This window comes from Castor canadensis, chromosome 12, assembly GCF_047511655.1.
Source record: "Castor canadensis chromosome 12, mCasCan1.hap1v2, whole genome shotgun sequence".
In the NCBI taxonomy this organism is placed as follows: Eukaryota; Metazoa; Chordata; class Mammalia; order Rodentia; family Castoridae; genus Castor; species Castor canadensis.
The window spans coordinates 111,524,826-111,545,355 of NC_133397.1; the positions used below are offsets into that span (position 1 = coordinate 111,524,826).

Sequence of the window (20,530 nt, forward strand, 5' to 3'; positions counted from 1 at the left end):
GTGGTGATAGAAATTAGAGCAGCACTTGCCTCAGTGGGTAATTAGCAGGAAGGGGAACTTTGTGGTGATGGAGATGCTCTGAGGTTTGCTTTATCCATTACTGGTCTACCTTTCTTAAAACTCATTGAACTGCATAAGGTCTGTGCATTTTAAATTACACAGAATTTAATAAAGAAGAATCTGACTTGTCATGGAAAGCACTGTAAAAGTATTGTGCCTTCTGATTACCATGTTGGTCATCTCTTTATTTTTGTAACTGTTGTCTTATTCTAAATGAGCTGTTTCAGTGTGTACTCTTTTTCTTTTGACTATTAGTTTAGTACTTACAGCCTTAGAATGTGTAAGGTTTGGGAATTCTTTTGTTCAGATGGTGTGAAGATGAACATATTGAGATAGTTAGCAATTAACTAACTAACACTCCAAGGACAATTTATTTGTGCCTTATAGAAGAAAGCCTTGGGGCAAGAGAAAAATAGAACATAGCCTGGGTATGGGTGGCTCACACCTGTAATCCTAGTTACTTGAGAAGCGGAGATCAGGAGGACTGCAGTTCAAGGCCAGCCTGGGCAAATAATTTGTGAGCCCCATCTCCAGAATAACCAGAGCAAAATTGGACTGGAGGTGTGCTCAATTGGTAGAGTTTCTGCTTGGCAAGTGGGAAGCCCTAAGTTCAAACCCCAGCCCTACGAAAATATATAAATAAATAAGCAAAAAGAGCACAAAAAACAAAATAATAACAAAAGTTAAATCTCTGTATGTTGAGTACATATTTCAGAATGTGACACCTGTAGCCTTTTAAAGTTGTTATTTCTTATTTTAGAGTAAAAATGTTTTTAGTGTTGTGTTGCCAAGAAAGCAGACCACACCTGGAAACTTTTATAAGTGCAAGGGAAGTTTTAAAAACAAACTCATACATAGAAGATATTTCTGATTGATCAGAAATTGAACCTATAGGATATTGTGAGTTTTATCTGCTATAGGAGATAGTACCTCTTTAGCTGCAAGCTTACATTTCATTAGCTAAACTTCCTATATTGGTGGCATATATTAAAACATAAGAGGGAAACAGGCACTGAATTGAGATTCTCAGTGGCTTCACAGAAGTAAAGGAGAAACAGGAAATGGTGTTGAATCTATGATCCAAACTTACAACACAATGAGACCTTTGCCTTTCCATTATGTTGTAGTGTGCCCTAGGAAGATAGTTGAAATATAAAGTGCTTATCTCTTGAGGTGTGGCTCTGTCCATGATGTGGAAAGGAGTTTTCTAATGGCAAATACATTTCTAGCCTCCCTTCCTTTCCTCTTTTGTATAAGGTCTCTTTTCCCTTACTCTGGAGCCTGTTAGATAGTGTTTCCTTGCTTTATTCACATAGCAATTCTGTTTGCTTTCTGTCTGGGAATCATCGTTAGTCTTCCCCCAATACAAATCCACACAGACTCTTTGCTTTCAGCCTGCCTGTCCAATCTCATAGAATGTGCACTGAGAACACTAATTGCAGAGATAAATTGGTTCTTTGTGTGCATGACTGATCAAGAGCAAAGTACCTTAATTTCAGATGTCTTCAGAGAGGTTTTTCTTTTAACTTCTGCTTTTAAGAGGAAGATTATAAGGCATTATCATTACTTCAGGTCAGAATTATATTGCTTTTGGTCAAAAGCTGTCATAAGATTTACAAAGTAATAGAAAAAAGTAATCTAAAGATAAATTATAAAGATCAAAGCAGTTCAAAATTAAAGTGATTTTGAGTGAGCATAGGTATGATTTTAGATTCATAAAAGAAACCATCCATGCATGAGACCCCAGGTTTGATACCAAGCACCAAAAAAAAAAAGAAACCATCTGACCATACATAATTATGTATTTTTAATAAAAACTTCCAGAGTAGCTTTAATTTTTGTTAGTAAGGGACTAAAGTAGCTATTAGTCCTTTGCTTATTAGTTGAAAACTAATTTTGTCCTAAGCAACTTCTCATTTATTATAGATATAACAGTAGGGTTATTCAGAGGTAATATGCAGGGTCCTGCAGCACATACTAGATAAACCAACTTTGGTTTATGTCTTCAACTGTATTTTATTTGCTGATAACTTCCAAATCTCTGGCTTCACTACCTGTATTTCCAAAAATATATTATTGTTGTAAAAGTAATGGGTACTTTTTAAAAAATTCAGGTACTTCCAAAGTTTATAAAGTAAACCATACCCCCTTTTCTTCCTTCCCAACTCTAGTTCTCTGAAACAACCACAATTTCTGTTTAGTGTATGTATTGCCAGACATTTCTTTTCTTTTCTTCTTTTTTTTTTTTTTGTTAGACAAGGTTACTGTGTAGTTCAGCTTGGCCATGAACTCCAGATTCTCCTGCCTCGGCCTCCCAGAGTGCTGAAATTACAGGTATGCATTATAAATGCCAGACATTTTCTATGCATTTCTAAACATATAGATAACAGAAATCATCTCATATTCCACACATTTCTTGTATGGACTACTAAAACAGATTCCTCACTGGTGTCCCTGCCATCAGCCACCTCCACTCTGGTTGTTGCCAGAGTTCCTTACCTAACTAGTTAATCTTAACTTGCTTAAAGACCTCGACTTACTCTGTTGCCCATAGGGTAAGGACCAACTCCTTAGTTATACATATAGGAGCTCTTCACAGTCTGGGCCCAGTATCTACTTCCAGCCTTACTCCTTGCCACTTCTGCTCTGCTTTTCATCTCCAGTGTCACTGTTCTCTGGATTGGTCATATCTCATCACCATTGTACATATGCTCAGTCTCTTCTCCACCTGACAAGAGCCTAGTCATTTTCCAATCCCTGATCTCTCCCTCTCCCTCTCCTTTTCCCTGCTGTCTGTCTCTCTGTCTGCTCTCTTTGTCTTGCTACTGTACCCAGGCTCACCCTTCAGTTTTTAACCTTTCATATTCTTCTTAGAAAGTAAAATCTGGGTAGCAGGGTTTTTTGTTTGTTTGTTTGTTATTGTTGTTGCTTGTTTTTGTTTAGTTTTAGTTTGCCCAGAGAGCTAGAAAATATCTTTTAAGTAGCCAGCTTGGTGACTCATAGCTATAATCCTAGCTACTCAGAAGGCAGAGATCTGGAGGATCTCAGTTCAAGGCCAGCCCTGGCAAAAAGTTAGCAAGACCCTATCTGAAAAAAATAACCAAAGCAAAAAAGGGTTAAGGGTGTGACTCAAGTGGTAGAGTGTTTGCCTAGCAAACATGAGGCCCTGAGTTCAAACCCTAGTACAGCCAAAAAGATATATATATTTGTAAGTACTAAAAAATAAGTTTGAAGACATTTTAGCTGTGTTTATCAGATTAACTCAGTGAATAACTATTTTAGTGCCTGTTTTGGGTAGTGTAATTTTTTTTAGCTTCTGCCGTAGAATATGAAAAATAGGGTTTCTGTTGTACAGTAACTTACTACCTATGCTGGATAGCAGAAATTCCTACACAGCAGTTTCTGAAGGAGATAAAATAAATAATAAACCTATAACTTATTTTAAATACTTTTGCTTTGTTCTGGGATTGGAGCCAGGGCTTTGTGTATGTGGAATACACACTCTACCACTGAGCTACACCTTGAGCTCATTAAATGCATTTTTCTTAAGCTGAAATTCTTATATTTTAGGGGCCAAGTTTTATTTCAGTGTCAAAGTAGAAACTGAAAACTCACTTTGCTTAAAATCCAACTTGAAAAGGACATTTTCTGGTAAGTAGGACATGATAATAAAAGATAAAGTAATATAAGGAACATTTTTAAAAATAATGAAATAGAGACAGGCATGGTGGCACACACCTGTAATCTCATCATTCAGGAGGCTGAGGCAGGAGAATTGTGAGTTCAAGGCCAGTCTGGGCTACATAGCAAGACCTTGTCTCAAAAAACAAAAGATAAAAATTTTTAAAAAGCAAACATTTTTAGGATATAAAATCCTGAATTAAAATTTCTTAATAAGCATGCCATATGTGTTTACCACCTGCATTGACACTTAGATTATTAAATAGTGAAAATGTTGGTATATTGTTGCTGTTCAAAAAAATATTTTCTTGCCATACCAAATTGATATTTTCTTTTAGTTTACTGAGTAGTGGTAAACGGAATATCATTGTTTACATTTGCTATAGAGTTACCAAAATACTAAATACCATGTTGTGGTTTCATTTAAAACTCTGCATTCTAACACTCATTGAAAATGATATTTGATATATCTTTTCTGTCTGTAAAATAAAGCAGAGTTCTAATAGAAAAGAGCTGGTTTAAGAATTAAACAGTTTTCTTCAGGAAACAAGATACTCTTTATGATGGTGGTTCCACTGCGATTGCCCCATTTTCTTTGCTTCCTACTGAAGAAGCTCTTCGTACACTTTCAAGGAGCATAAGGAGTCATGTCAGAGGTCAGCTATTTGAGTTCATTTTCCCACAGATGCCTGGTGCGAGTGATCTTTTACTGTGTTTCAAAAAAAAAAAATGGGCAAGGATTAGAGAGGATTAGAAAGAATATTACCCTCCTGAATATAGGCCTAAGATACTAAGGGGAGAGAACCCAACCAGGCAGCAAATGGGCTTTGCTTGGCCAGGACACAACCTCTGCTGCATTCCTTTAAGAAACTGAATGGGAAATGTTAAGTCCCCAACTGGATTAGTAAATAATCTCATGGTTTGTGACATCTGCTAAAATAAATCGATGACCAGACTGCATTCTTATACTTTGAGGACAGAGGCAGAAACACCAAGAGTAAGAACAATTAAAGATGGGCATTAAAGATGGTTGGAGAGAAAAATTTCATAAACAAAAAAATTATTTTAGATGTATTAACATAATGACTACCTAGAGCTTAAAATTGAAACCACTACAGCTTTTTTTTTTTTTAATGATTCTCGCTGGAATCATATTGTTTGTAGCAAGCAGTTTTACAAAGTATTTCACAAATTCGAGTCTTCAATTTATGTTATTTCAGTTTGTATAACAATGTGAGGTACCAGAAGTTGAAATGTGAGAATATATCTCTTGAGGCACTTCTGGTACGTTTCTCTTTTCATAATTTATAATAGAGGTAGGGTTTGGGCCTTATGACACATAATTTAATAGCAAATTGCTTCAACCCAAAGAGGTTATTTCAAACCTATTCTAGAAGTGAAGTATTTTTTTGGCCTTAGTCTTTGGAGGAAGAATTTAGCTAATTAAATTTTTAGGCAACGTTTTATTTTAAGTTGATCACCTAATATAAAGATGATGTGATGGACAAATGGCTGATTTTGTGTCTTTCTTAATGTAATTAGTAAACTTGATTAGAGTGATAACTGTGATTATACTGCTTTTGTTATGGTTTAGAATATTAAGACCAATATTTTCTTTAAAAGTTTTAGATAAGGCAGACATACTTGTCTGGTACGTACTTGTAATCCCAGCACTCTGGAGGCTGAAGCAGGAAGATCATGAATTCTAGGCCAGCCTGGACTATATAGAAAGGGTTAGGGCTTAGCTCATGTGGTAGAGTGCTTGCCTAGCAAGCATGAGGCCCCGAGTTCAAACCCCAGTACCACCAAAAAAAGAAATAAAAAAATTTTGTGACAGAATTTAATTTCACATGTAAGGAAGATTTTCTAGACTATAACAAGCACATTTGCTCATCCCTTAAATGCAGTTTGCCCTGTGCTGTCCTGGTTCCATGTCTGTTCAAGATGGGCCTGGTGCTTTGAATATGCTGTTCTTGCCACTCACACCCCTAGCCTGCTCATCCACATTCTACCTATCTTTAAATATCAGCTCAGATCTATCAATTGGTGTATTTCTAGCCTCTAAATCATAATACCTTTTAAATATAGTTATCATATGATTCACCAATCCTAACTTAAGGTATTTACTCAAGAGAAATGAAAATATATATTCACATGAAAACTGGTACACAATTGTTTATAACAGTATTATTCATAACAACCAAATTCTGTCAACTGATGAATGGATAAACAAAATATGGTATTTGACCACAAAAAGGAGTCTGTACTATGACCTGGGTAAACCTTGGAAACATTATGCTGAGTAGGGGGAAAGAAGTCACCAAAGACTATATAATATTTCATTTGTGTGAAATGTCCAGAATAGGCAAATTTATAGAGACAGAAAATAGGTTATTGCTTGCTTAGGGGCATTGGGGAAATGAGTCGAGACGATACTGAGATGATGAAAATGCTCTAAACTTGACTGTGGGTACTGTGAATATAATAAAATCATTGAATTGTATACCATACGTGGGCAAATTCTAAAGGTATGTGAATTGTATATATCAATAAAGCTGTTTAAAAACAAAAAAAAAAGTTAACCTGTTTTCCAGGTACATTGGTTATTCTTCTAACCAATTGATGTCTGGTTATAATTATTTACTTAAGAAATCTGTTGTTCCTGTTGCATTATGGATCTTCAGAGAGCAGAGAGTTTTTTGGTATCTCTAACACCAAATGTTTGAGAGATATGTTTTTCATCCATAAAATGGGAATAAAAGAAAAATGAATGTTGCCACAAAAGTGTTCCAAATTGTATTTTACAATTTTACATTTAATTATTTTTGGAAAATAAATATTTGTTCTTATATGATTTCCTCAGCTTCAGTTTCCATTTTATATTTAGCAAGGTCACACAAGGTATTTATCACCTTATTTTTACCTATAGGGATATCTAATTTGGGGGATTTGCATATGTAAGCATTTTATATACAAGTTTTCAGTAGAATCTTCATGTCATTTCAATTTTTTTTTTTTTTTTTTTAGGTGGGACTGGGGTTTGAACTCAGGGCTTCGTGATTGCAAATCAGGCACTTTATCTCTTGAGGCACATCTCTAGTCCATTCTGTTCTGTTTATTATTCCTGGACTGGCCTTGAACCAAGATCCTCTGGATCCCAACCTCCCAAGTAGCTAGTGTTTATACGTGTGAGCTAATGCCAGGCACCAGGGGCTTTAAAAATCAATTTGACTTTATAGCATTTAAATATGTTTTTGTGAATGCTTGAATTTAACACAATTTAATCTTTTTCTGTTGTGTATGTGTTATTTCTGCAGTATTTACTAGAGATGAAAAGTTTAATTTTACCTCCAGAACACATTCTGAAGCGAGGTGATAGTGAGGCAATTGCCTACGCTTTCTTTCATCTTCAGCACTGGAAGCGAATAGAAGGTGCTCTTAATCTGTTGCAGTGCACGTGGGAAGGCAGTAAGTATTCTTTCCCAAGAGTAACACTAAGCTGTCTGACTAGTCATTGCATTCACAGAATCAGCCTTTTAAAAAGAAACTGAGTATCTATAAGAGCTTGTTTAGATTGGTTTCAAAGTGGACTCAGTGGCATCATATTGGCTTATTAGTAGAAGAGATGGCTGATGTATTTGTATTAATGCCTCATTTAGGAAAAGCAGAATGAGACACTGGTATGATGTGCTCGTGTAAGTTAAATATTTGTAATGAAAATTTGTGTCCTTTGGCTTATTAGTTTACAGACGTGGTTGAGCTATTGTTCTCATTTGTGTATGTGTGATGCTGGGGGCTGAATGCAAGACCTTGTATAGGCTAAGCACATGCTGTACCATTGAGCCACACCCCGTTATAACATTTTAGAAACTTGTCTGGTTTTGTTTGAGATGTCCATAATGTGAAACTAGTTTTTTCATGACTGATAACAATTATCTCATTTTTAAGTTGTGGTAAATATGCATGACATAAAATTTACCATTTTATCCATTTTTGTGGTCAGTTCCACCAAATTTACATATGTTCACATTATTGTGCAATTATCATCACCATCCATCTGCAGAAGTTTTTCATCTTCCCAATCTGAAATTCTGTACATATTGAATAATAACTCCCTATTCTCACCTCCTGCAGCTCCTGACAACCACCCTTCTACTTCCTGTCTCTATGAGTTTGATTACCCTAGGTGCTTCATATAGTGGAATCATAAAACATTGGCCCTTTTGTATCTGGCTTATTTCACTTAGCATAATATTGTCAGGGTTCATCCATGTTGTGGTATGTGTTAGAATTTCATTCCTTTTTAAGGTTGCAAAATATTCCATTGTATGTATGTATATAACATTTGTTGTGTATCAGTTCATCTGTCAATATACATTTGGGTTGTTTGTACTTTTTGACTATTGGGAATAATGTTGGTGTACAAATATCTGTTTGAATTCCTATTTTCCAATTCTTTTGGGTATATAAGTAGAATTACTGGGCCATAGAATTCTGTTTAATTTTTCAAAGACTCATCATACTGTCTTCTATAGTAGCTACAACATTTGACATCCTCACCGGCAATGGACTAGAGTTCCAGTTTCTTTGCATACTTGTCAACATTTGTTGTTTTCTGTTTTTCACACCCATCTGAATGAGTGTGAAATGGAATCTCATTGTCATTTTGATTCACATTTTCTTAATGACTAGTGATTTGGAACATCGTTTCAAGTGTTTATTGGTCATCTGTATATCTTCTTTAGAGAATAAATTGGACTGTTTTAAAATTATTGAGTCTTTGTAGCTTTTTAACCATCAAGAAAATGAAGAAACTTAATCAAAATATTTTATTAATTGGACTCATTGTAAAGTATACCTCAACTGTCAATAAAAGTCTGAAACTAAATTCAGTGTTCATTCACTAAAGTTGGTTAACCTCCTTAGTTCCCAAACTTTGCACTAAGATACCCTAGAACATTGCAGCAATTCCTACAAGTGCCATAGAGTATTTCAAAATTTTAATGGAAACACATAGTTCTCAACATCTGTCAGACTGCTCAAACTGTTAGCTCCATATAGTACACAGTTTCAACATTGTGTCATTCCACTTCTTTCAGTGTCTTCATAAGTTTGCTAGTTGTTACGATTAAAAGAAGTAGCTTACAACCATGAGGTACTTTCCATAGGAAATGAGGGTGGTTCCGAGGTTTGAGAAGTGTTCAACAGACTCATAAATACAGCCTAGTGATCCTTTCAACACAGGCTGAGTAGTTGCGACTACAGGTGCCCAACACCGTGCCCTGTTGAAACAGTGATTATTTAAAAACGAAATAAAAATTTTTCAGTTTATGTGTATTTTTTCAAATTGTTAAGTTGTTGGAACAACTTTTAAAGTTGTTTGAACCTACTAATTAATAAGTGGGCTTGTTAGGTGTTTCTTTTAGCCTATGGTAGCATAAAAGGCTAGAGGTATAGCTCAGTGATAGAGGGAGAATTTAGCAAGCTTGAGGTCCTGGCTCAATCCCCATACCAAAATATAATAATAATAATTAGTAGTAGTAGTAGTGGTAGTGGTATTATTGAGACATGAAGGCCAACTAGGTGTCTTTGAATCACAAAAATTTGAGAACTTCTGCATTAACAGAATTTACTAACAGTTATACACTGTGGTTGACACTGATAATAAAAAGATTAATACAACTGAGATTATGTATTTAATAGCTGACTGTCTTCAGGTAGGTAAGGCTCTCTCTAGTAGTCTATAAGCCCCTCAAAACCAGGTACTCTATCATTCATCTTGTATATCTCTTCAGTGCTTGGCACATAGGGGGTTTTCAACATGTACATTATTTATACTGTATTTCATGCATCCTAAAAAACCACGTTATCACTGATTTGGTGAATGACTTTTGGCAGGTAACTACATTTTGTGGTAGAACAAAGTCTATACTTTGACAAAAGTTTATACAACTAACCATTAAAAGAAAAACCTTGTCACAGTTTTGATGAGTGCTTAGGTAGTGGTATAGATCTGTAAGGATTTCTTTTTTTGATAAGTGCAAGAGCTGGTGGTGATCTGGATCAGGGATAGGAAACTTTTTCTGTAAAGGACCAAGTAGTAAATATTTCAGGCTTTTCATACAGTCTTTGTGACAGCTGCTTAATTCTTACACCATGAAAGCAAACTTAGACAAAATGTAAGTGAAAGCATGAATGGGTTCCAATAAAATTTTATACAAAAACAGGGCCAGATGTGGCTAAAGCTCTGGCCATACTTTGGTGGTCCCTAAGCTAGATTAAGCTCTCTGCTTATAGAAAACTTGGGTAAACCTCACATATGAAGTTTGTAGCCATCTAGAACTCTTTCATGTAGGTTGAGTTGGTAGAGTGGCTCAAGTGGTAGAGCCACTCTACCACTAGGTAGGTGCTAGAGCACCTGCCTAGGTACTGAGTTCAAACCCCAGTACCACCATAAATAAATAAATACAATAGAACTCTTTTAGGTTACCAACTTCATAGAGCTGCAACAATTTTACACATTTCAGTTTTATGAAAGTTCCTGTAAGAAGCAAAATCTATACTTGTGGAGTTAAGTTCATGATTGTAATGAGACTGAGATAAAGAAAGACCTGGCCAATCTTATCATCCGCTGCTTCTTTTAGTTTTTCTCTAGTCAGACTAGATCATTCACTGGTCTCTAAGTAAAACTTATTCTTTCCTCTGTTCATTCTTTTGCTTACTTTGTTTCTTTCCTCTAAAATGTTTCTCCAGAGAAGAAAATAAGAAACTGTATGTGAAAATTATAAAAGTGTCTCCAAAATGGTTTTGATTTATGGGTTGGGTAGTAAATAAGACAGAATTGAATGTTAACATGTGTATTTTTTTTCTCAGCCTTTAGAATGATTCCATACCCATTAGAGAAAGGACATCTATTTTACCCTTATCCCAGCTGTACAGAGACTGCCGATAGAGAGCTATTACCTGGTAAGTAAATATTTCAGTTTTCTTAAACTTACAAGTAATTGTTTAGATTAGTTATACATCGCTTTCTGTATTCATCACCTTTTTTGTCATTTTAATGAAATACCTGACAGAGGCTACTATGAAGAAGAGATTTATTTTAACTTTGGAGGTTCAAAGTCCAAACGGCATAGCACAGACTCTGTGGTTAGGCATGCATGACCTCATGAAGCAGAGAGCAATGGCAGGAGCGAGCAAGTGACTTATATTTTGAACAGAAGCAGAGAGAAACTGGCATCCCCAACTCCCTTCCAAAGGTGCAGCTCCCAGTGACCCAACGCCCTCCCATTATGCCCCAGCTCTTAAAGGTCCAGTTCCCGGTACTGCTATCCAGAGGACCAAGTTCCTAACACATAAACCTTTGAGGGGACACATACCATATGCAAACCACAGCATTTTCCATACTGTTTTCCCTTTCCCTATACTGGGGCTTGAATTCAGAGCCTTCAACTTGAGCCATCTGTCAGCCCTGTTTTTTCCGTGTTAGGTAATTTTGAGATAGGGTTTCACGAATTACTTCCCCCGGATGGCTTCAAACCATGATCCTCCTGATCTCTGCCTCTACCATTATGATTACAGGCATGAGCCACCAGCACCTGGCAGTATTCTCTATTTTAAAAGTCCTTTCATTTAATATTTGAGATGGTTTAAATACTTTTAGCCATTTCTAGGATATAGTTGCATAATTCAATTCATTTCCAAATATTTAGTGAGTAAAAACCCAGTGCTAGATGCAATGAAGAATACCACAGACTAATAAGAGTAGTCGTCTTACAAATCTTTTTTTTTTTTGGCAGTGCTGGAGATTGAACCAGAGCCTCACACATGCTAGTGCTCAACCACCGAGCCACATCCGTAATCTCCCTGCATCTCCTTACACTTTTTCTTGAAACAGGGTCTCATTATGTTGCCTAGGCTGAGCTCGAATTCACAGTCCTCTTGCCTCAGCCTCCTGAGTAGTGGAGATGACCAGTGTGTGTCACCATAGCCCACGTCGCAAACATTTAAAAAAAAAAAATGTGGTATGCCACAAGGAAACTCCTTTGTACCATTAACTTATGCTAATGAAAAAGGGAGAAAAAATTAAAAAGAAAAATAGCAATACTTCACAAACTCAGAAAATACAGTACTGCCAAAAAAAAAAAAATCAATATTCAGAAATCAGGGTTGTCACTATAGCTCAGGTAGATTGCTTATCTGGCATATACAAAGCCTTGGGTTTGATCTCCACTACAAAAAAGAAAATCAATTGCATATCTATATACTAACAATGAACAATACAAAGGTGAAACTTAGAAACAAACAAACATAGATGAAACAACTCCAGTCACTACAGCATCAAAGAGAATAAACTACTTAAATTTAACAAAGAAAGTGCAAGTACTAAAAATTAGAAAATTTTGCTGAGAGAAATTAAAGAAAGTCCATATAAATGGAAAGACATTTCATGTTAATTGGTTGGAAGACCCAACATTATTCAAATGGTAATTCTCCAAATTGACCCATAGATTCAATATAATCCCTATTAAAATCCCAGAAGGGATATTGCAAAAAATAACAAGCTGATCCTAAAATTTATATGGAAAGGTAAAGAATCCAAAATAGCCAAAACAATCTTTATTTTATTTATTTATTTATTTTTTACTTTTATTATTCATATGTGCATACAAGGCTTGGTTCATTTCTCCCCCCCTGCCCCCACCCCCTCCCTTACTACCCACTCCACCCCCCCCCACCCCCTCAATACCCAGCAGAAACTATTTTGGCCTTATTTCTAATTTTGTTGTAGAGAGAGTATAAGCAATAACAGAAAGGGACAAGGGGTTTTGCTGGTTGAGGTAAGGATAGCTATACAGGGTATTGACTCACATTGATTTCCTGTGCGTGGGTGTTACCTTCTAGGTTAATTCTTTTTGATCTAACCTTTTCTCTAGTACCTGTTCCCCTTTTCCTGTTGGCCTCAGTTGCATTTAAGGTATCTGCTTTAGTTTCTCTGCGTTAAGGGCAACAAATGCTAGCTAATTTTTTAGGTGTCTTACCTATCCTCACCCCTCCCTTGTGTGCTCTCGCTTTTATCATGTGCTCATAGTCTAATCCCATTGTTGTGTTTGCCCTTGATCTAATGTCCACATATGAGGGAGAACATACAATTTTTGGTCTTTTGGGCCAGGCTAACCTCACTCAGAATGATGTTCTCCAATTCCATCCATTTACCAGCAAATGATAACATTTCGTTCTTAATCCATTCGTCAGTGGTGGGGCATCTTGGCTGTTTCCATAACTTGGCTATTGTGAATAGTGCCGCAATAAACATGGGTGTGCAGGTGCCTCTGGAGTAACCTGTGTCACAATCTTTTGGGTGTATCCCCAAGAGTGGTATTGCTGGATCAAATGGTAGATCAATGTCTAGCTTTTTAAGTAGCTTCCAAATTTTTTTCGAGAGTGGTTGTACTAGTTTACTTTCCCACCAGCAGTGTAAGAGGGTTCCTTTTTCCCCTCATCCTCGCCAACACCTGTTGTTGGTGGTGTTGCTGATGATGGCTATTCTAACAGGGGTGAGGTGGAATCTTAGTGTGGTTTTAATTTGCATTTCCTTTATTGCTAGAGATGGTGAGCATTTTTTCATGTGTTTTTTGGCCATTTGAATTTCTTCTTTTGAGAAAGTTCTGTTTAGTTCACTTGCCCATTTCTTTATTGGTTCATTTGTTTTGGGAGAATTTAGTTTTTTAAGTTCCCTATATATTCTGGTTATCAGTCCTTTGTCTGATGTATAGTTGGCAAATATTTTCTCCCACTCTGTGGGTGTTCTCTTCAGTTTAGAGACCATTTCTTTTGATGAACAGAAGCTTTTTAGCTTTATGAGGTCCCATTTATCTATGCTATCTCTTAGTTGCTGTGCTGCTGGGGTTTCATTGAGAAAGTTCTTACCTATACCCACTAACTCCAGAGTATTTCCTACTCTTTCCTGTATCAACTTTAGAGTTTGTGGTCTGATATTAAGATCCTTGATCCATTTTGAGTTAATCTTGGTATAGGGTGATATACACGGATCTAGTTTCAGTTTTTTGCAGACTGCTAACCAGCAAAACAATCTTTATAATGTAAAAAGTTAGAGGGACTGTCCTTCTCAACTTGAAGAAGGACAGCCAGAGTTACGAGAAGAACCAGAAACATGGAGAGTTATGATTGCTGAGAGTGTTTCAGACTAGTCCCTACTTTCAGGAAGCCAAAATTGAAAATAATCATCTAAATTTTGTCTCAGCTGATTTATCATCTACTTGTTTCTTTTCTCTAGGAAGTGGTAAATCTCTGTTCAGTTTCTTTTTATGATTTAATTGATAAGCAAGCATGTTGTAGGTTATAAACACTAGCATCATGTTTCCTTATATTATGTAAATCTGTGCCACAGTTTTTATAAGAACCGAAGTCTAGGAATTAAAGTTGCAGTTATACAATCATCAAACTTAATGAGTTGAAAAATTCAGGTAGATGAAAATTTAGTAGGAGAGGTTATGGCAAATTAAGTATGCTGCTGTTTTTCTCCTGAGGTTGTTTATTTTCTGTCATCTGTCTAGATAAGTGATCTCTTCTTTTACAGAAGTCTCAGTTCTGATATACTTCTTCTCAAAGCTTGGTATACTTCTTTATCTCCCCTTCTATATTGTGAACTTTTGAAGGTCAGGATTCTCTTTATTGTCCCTGTATCTCCATAATGCTTTCCATAAAAATTGATATTCTATAAATGTTATTTGAATTAGTCAAATTCACTAATTTATTCTTATAAAGATGTCTAGCATATTATAAGTGCCCTACAAAAATGTTAAATATTGATACGTTTTCCTCCTTGTCCTATTCTGAACTCCTAAGCTGCTCCTGGTTAGTAGAAAGACTGATAGACAGCCAGGCGTGGTGGTGCATGCTTGTAATTCCAGCATTTGGGAGGCTGAGGCAGCTTGAGCTACATAATGAGACCTTGTCTCAAGGAAAAAAAAAAAAGAAAAAGAAGACTGTAAGACAATGTCTTAAGTATTGTGTGTATGGAATAGATTGTATATCTCTCTAGGAAATCAAGGATTAGTCTTAATTTTCTAACTTGGGTGATTTGGGAAGTGGTAAATCTTTTGCACAGCAGGAGCAGCAGGTTTGGGAGTAGAAGTGGGGACATCTCAGAGTTATCCATGTGTTCATTCCTGGTCCAGTTAGCTGTGGCCTAGAGACAGGATCAGGTTGTGTAAATACAATTGCCAGGGGTCCTGATATCTCTTTTTCTCTACATCTCACAAAAGGGATTAAGGAGTCATCATTTTCCAGGTGGCAAAAGAAGTCCTAGGCAAGAATGAGATCACTAAAGGAGACTGTATACTGTGTGAAACAGCTAAGGGTGGAAAGACATGAGGGCACAAACATTTCTGAAGAAGTAATGGCAGTAAAACAGTTAAAGATTTCATGAAGGAGTAGTCAGAGGGACAAAACAAGAACCAGAACTAGATATCCTAAAAACTAAAAGGAGGAAAAAATTTCCAAGTGAGGGAGTATCTGAGATACTAGATCAGGTAATTACTGAGAAGAATCTATTGACTTTGGCAATTAGGAAGTCATCAGTGAGAGAAATTTCATTTTCCTTCATAGGCCAGATGTACTAGTATTTATTCTTGTTATTATTTTTCCATTTAAAAAGTAGCAAAGATTTTAAGGCAAAGAAATGGATCTTTAATTATGGAACATCATATGCAAGAATGTGTTACAGCTGGGTGTGGTAGCATTGTACCTAACATTTGGAAGCTGAAGCTGGAGGATTGTGTCAAGGCCACTCTGGGCTACATCACAAAATCCTGTCTCAATAAAACAAACACAAAAATGTGTGTTATTAGACTAAAATAATGCCCTCTTAAGTTACTACTAATCTAAGGCCAAGTTTATATATTAATATGAATAAGTTACTTTCATATGCCAGAATAATAAGCTATAAGACCAGTCTTGGTTTTTTTTTTTGCAAGTTTATTAATTCTAACTCCATATAGGGTGTGAGCTCTAGGAGGCAGGAGTAAAGTAACACACTGGAAGATTTTGTTTGATTATAGTATATGTTCTTACAGTATTTTTTTTCTGTTTCTAACTGTGGTAGAATGAGTAAATTTTTAATAATGTAGAGTTCTAATACCCAGGAGTACTTAATGTTTTTTGTTTTTAATTCTCCTTCAACCTTGATATGACTTATAGCATTCTGGAATTTGCTTATGGACCTCCTAAGTTCAGACTTGAACTATTCCCCTAGTTCACATAGCTATTTTGTCGTCTGTTATGCCTCTGGATAATTTTTTCTCTACAATCCAGTGATGAAATTTGAACTTTTGTCCCAAGGGAGTGTTTCTGTACTGGTCAGTCATCTGTTATACTGATGCAGTAGCCAAACATTGACTGACAAATGAATCTACAGGAAGCAATCCAAAAAGAAATGATTAGATTTCTCCTTCAGTATGAAAATCTCATACTTTAGAAGATTTTCTAAGTTTTCTTACTATGCAGTTTTTTACCTTATAAAATGAAAATGATACTACTATCTCTTAGGTTTATGAAAATCAAATGAGCACTTTATAAACCATAAAATGCTATAGGATTTAGCTAATATTATTAATTTTGCTGTGTTATTCTCAGCCTTCTGAAATACCAGGGTTTGTTTCTCTTGGTTTGTTGCAAGAAGTCAGCCTGTCATAGCTGAGGGATAGGGCAAAAGGGATTACTGGTTTTTTGGGTGCTGAAAGCACAATGTTGTCTATAGTTTCTAACATTTCTAGCTTGTTTTTTTAAAAAAAAGTCTGTTCCATTGTGCTTGTTCTTTAAACATGGCTCACGGCTCTGGAAATTTTCTGTATTTAAAAAGTGCATTTGGTTTTTGGCATGAACTTTCTGAATGTAGTATAAGACATATAAAAATGTAGCTATCAAAGAAAACTTAGGTGTAACCTTCTCTGTTAATCATTACGTTTAAAAAAGTGAAATTTATAGCTGACCTTGGTTCCGCACTGGATTAGTCATCTCTCACTAATGCAGAATATTACATCAGGAATTCCTGGGTTAGTGTCCAGCCCATAGCAGTCAACTTCCTGGGCTAACGGAGTCTCAGAATAGCTCTCAGTGTAACAGAAATTTATTGATCACCTACTGTATGTCAGGCACTGTGACAGGCTCACCTATGTATTATCATTCAAGTGTTTTCAAATTTTAAATAAATATAAAGACTTTAATAAAATTGTAATGAAATATGTAATCACTAGGAAAATAACACTCGAGTATGTAAATGTGGTAAAATAAGACGAGGGACTTCATTAATGGTATGACTTCAGTTTTCTTTTTTCATGTAAAAAAAATTTTATTGAGATATAATTTACATACCACAAATTCTCTTATTAAAAGTATATAATTTTAAAAAAGAATATAATTCTGGGCTGGGGATGTAGTTCAGTAGTAGAGTACTTGCCTAGCATGTGCAAGGACCTGGGTTCATCCTTAGGACTATAAAAATATATTTTAAAAATAAGATGTACAATTTAATGGTTTTTAGTATCTTTACAGAGTTATAGATATCACTATAATAGAGTTTTTAAATATTTTCAATGCCCTGAAAAGAAACCTCATACCCATTAACAGTCACTTCTTCCTTCCCTACAGCCATTGGCAACCACTAATCTGGTTTCAGTCTGTATAGAATTGACAACTTAAGAAATTTCGTATCAATGGAATCATATAATAGTGGTCTTTTGTGGCTGACTTCTTTGGCATAGCATAATGTTTTCAAGGTTCATTCATGTGACATGTTAACAGTATTTCATTCCTTTTAATGGCTGGATAATATTCTGTTGTATGGATAGACCACATTTGTTTGTCTTTCATCAGTTGATGGTTATTTGAATTGTTTCCACCTTTTGATTCTTATGAGTTAGAGCTGCTATGAAGAATCATGTACAAGTTTCTGTATAGACACATTTTTAATTGTCTTGGGTATATGTAGGAATGGAATTGTTGGTTCATGTGGCACCTATTATGGCTTTGGTTTTCTAGCTCAATTTTTATAGTGTTCAATGAAATGTCACATATAGAACATATTAATAACTGGTTAACATTATTAACTGATGGTTCTGGGAAATCACCCATGACACGTCTGTCTCTTTATATTAGTCTCTGAGCTTCCAAAGAATGAAAATTAATAACTTACATTTATTAAGTTCTAACAGTGTTCATCATAACAACTCCATAGCAACTCCTACAGGATTTAGAAACTTACTAACACAGGTCTTCTCCAAAGACAAAGCTCTTTTTCAAAACCACTTTAGCATGACTTAATAATCAGTGTTCCTTCCCACAATGCCATCCTGTGCCCAGACCCCGACACAGTCATCTGGCTATGTAGATACGCTGTTGAATAAATAACAGATAACTTTCTTCTACCTTGCTTGGCTAAAGACTTCTTGTTCTTGTCTTTAAAATTCTTTCTTTTTAAGTTTTTAACAATAGATTTAATTTGAAAATATTAAGACTGGGTTATGCTGTATTCTGAAATAAAATTCATCCCTACTTTTTCTCCTTTGCAGCCTTTCATCATGTTTCTGTTTATCCAAAGAAGGAGCTTCCTTTTTTCATCCATTTTACTGCAGGACTGTGTTCTTCTACAGCAATGATAGCCTTTCTCACACACCAGTTTCCTGAAATCATGGGTGTTTTTGCTAAAGCTGTAAGTATGATCTCAAGGACTTGTGTAGAGTATTGGTAACACACAAGAAAGAAACCATATCTGACATTTGTGCTAACCCAGATGAGCAGTGAAAGATATTTGTCATAGTAAATAACAGGAATTCATTTGTAAAGTTAACACCATAAATATGTCAAACATAAGTTTTTGATGATTTGAGCTATACTTCTGTTGCTTAAAAGTTTAAAAAATACAATGCTATAACATTATAAAGTTGGTCTTTGTAGATCACTTTTGGTGACTAACATTATTGGCTAAAGAACAATGAAACTCCTTTTTAAAAAAAAAACTTTAATGCATTTTCTTTAACACTTACAAATTTCCCTCTTGTAAACAAGCATTTTGATTTTTATTTAAATGAAATTGTTAGTTCTAAGGATTTGCTGAACATTACATTCAAGAGTGCAACTAGGATGGAGAATAAGTAGGTAAGATGAGCCTTACCTGGGTTCAGAATATGCTTCTATACCCAAAGGGTTACCCTGTTGTTGTGTCTGTACTCTCTTATTGACCTCTAGTCTTGGGTACAGAATTAAGTATAGGCCTTTATTTTCATTTTTACCCTTTAATTTTGAACTACTTTCCCATTTCCTAACTCTGGAAATACTTGAGGGCTGATATCAAAGAGGGTTTACTATAAAGTTATTAATTAACATCACAGGGTCAAAGTAAAATTACCAAAGATAATTTCCTTTAAGGCACTAAGTCTTCTTAAAAATGCATCTCTCTTGTACATCTTTGCATTTTTCACCAGGTAACGAGTTAAAACCCAAAAGAAAATGCTACTTCATTATATTCCCAAATATAAAATTACACACTGAGAACCATAGATTAAGTAGTCCTTCCTTGGTAATGTATTTTTATAGTTTTCTCTGTATGCCTCCATTCTAATTCCTTGTTTTCCTCATAATTTCTTTTCTTGCCTTAAGAACAGTTTATTTTGTGCCTTACAGGTTAGTTGGTTTTCATCTGGCACCAGTGGTAAGAGCACTGGTTTCCCTTTTTTTCCTGAAGGTCAACTATATAATGTATTAGGTTGCTACTGGCTCTAGGCTTGGGAGTCTGAATATGAATTTGATTCTGGGTCAAGCTTCAAGAAGAATGACTTTCCACTGTTGCTCAAGGAGTATAGATATTTGGGTTAGAAAGTGACTATTCTATTTCCTTTTTAGTGTGAAGAGGAAGCTTAGTGATTGATTATACCACAACTGTTGTTTACAGTGGTGCTGACAGGGGAGTGAGTGTGTCTCAAACTGAAGTGATTTCACTGTGTAATCCAGCACAGGAAAAGATGGACTAGAAAGGCAATCCCGTTCATTCAACAGCTGGAAAAAAGATGTGCAACCTTGTATTTAAAAGATAAAGGCAAGGAATGGGAGAGAGGGTTCTTGGGTTTTTCTCAGGGCAATGGTGTGGGAACAAGGAGAAATAGAGGATGGAAGGCAATCTAGAATGTGGAATAAATATGTAGCAACTGTTAGTCATATATTTCTTTAAAGAACTGGCTAAAATTGATTTGGAGTGTACTCATTGTATGCTCTATCCACCAATGTGTTAGTAGGTAGTGACTGCTTTTACCAGAGAAATCACTATTGGTACCAGAACAGCCTTTAAGATTACATAGCATAAGTTCCTTTGCACTCCTATCGCAGAATCTTGAGAATGATGAATTACATATTCTAAAGTAAAAGCTTCTTTTTAAAATCAAAAGTTACTGATATACTGTGATTCTAGCTGATAAACAATAAACAAGTATTTATTGACTCACTACCTTTTATTTGTATAAGTGATGATTCATAGTGTTAAAAAAGTTCAGCCGTATTTTTATCCCTATAGCTTTTACATGTATATCTTACATCCCTAAAAGGTAAGTATTCACTGATAGTACCTGCAAATCAGTATTTAGCACATATCAGTTCCAAAGGTAAATCCCATGTAAGAGTGAATGGAAATGATTATGGTATGGACAATCTCCAGCTTATAAGCACAACACATCAGTGCCTTAACAGATGAACAGCAAGGGAATTAGAGGCTCGTATT

The 20,530-nt window shown here is 35.5% G+C and overlaps 1 protein-coding gene across 7 annotated transcripts in view; it reads left to right on the plus strand.

Annotated features, from left to right (window-relative positions):
• Window positions 1–20,530, plus strand: part of St7l (suppression of tumorigenicity 7 like) — a 77,618-nt gene that overhangs the window by 40,814 nt on the left and 16,274 nt on the right. For 4 of the 7 annotated variants that reach the window (XM_074050757.1, XM_074050761.1, XM_074050759.1 and 1 more), the window contains exons 12-14: window positions 7,059–7,209; window positions 10,615–10,707; window positions 18,333–18,472. In XM_074050757.1, the coding sequence (XP_073906858.1) occupies window positions 7,059–7,209; window positions 10,615–10,707; window positions 18,333–18,472 (384 nt within the window). Of the gene's footprint in view, window positions 1–3,630; window positions 3,712–7,058; window positions 7,210–10,614; window positions 10,708–18,332; window positions 20,254–20,530 lie in introns of those variants that run through there. The other 3 variants (XM_074050758.1, XM_020156573.2, XM_074050763.1) reach the window with 3 other exon arrangements.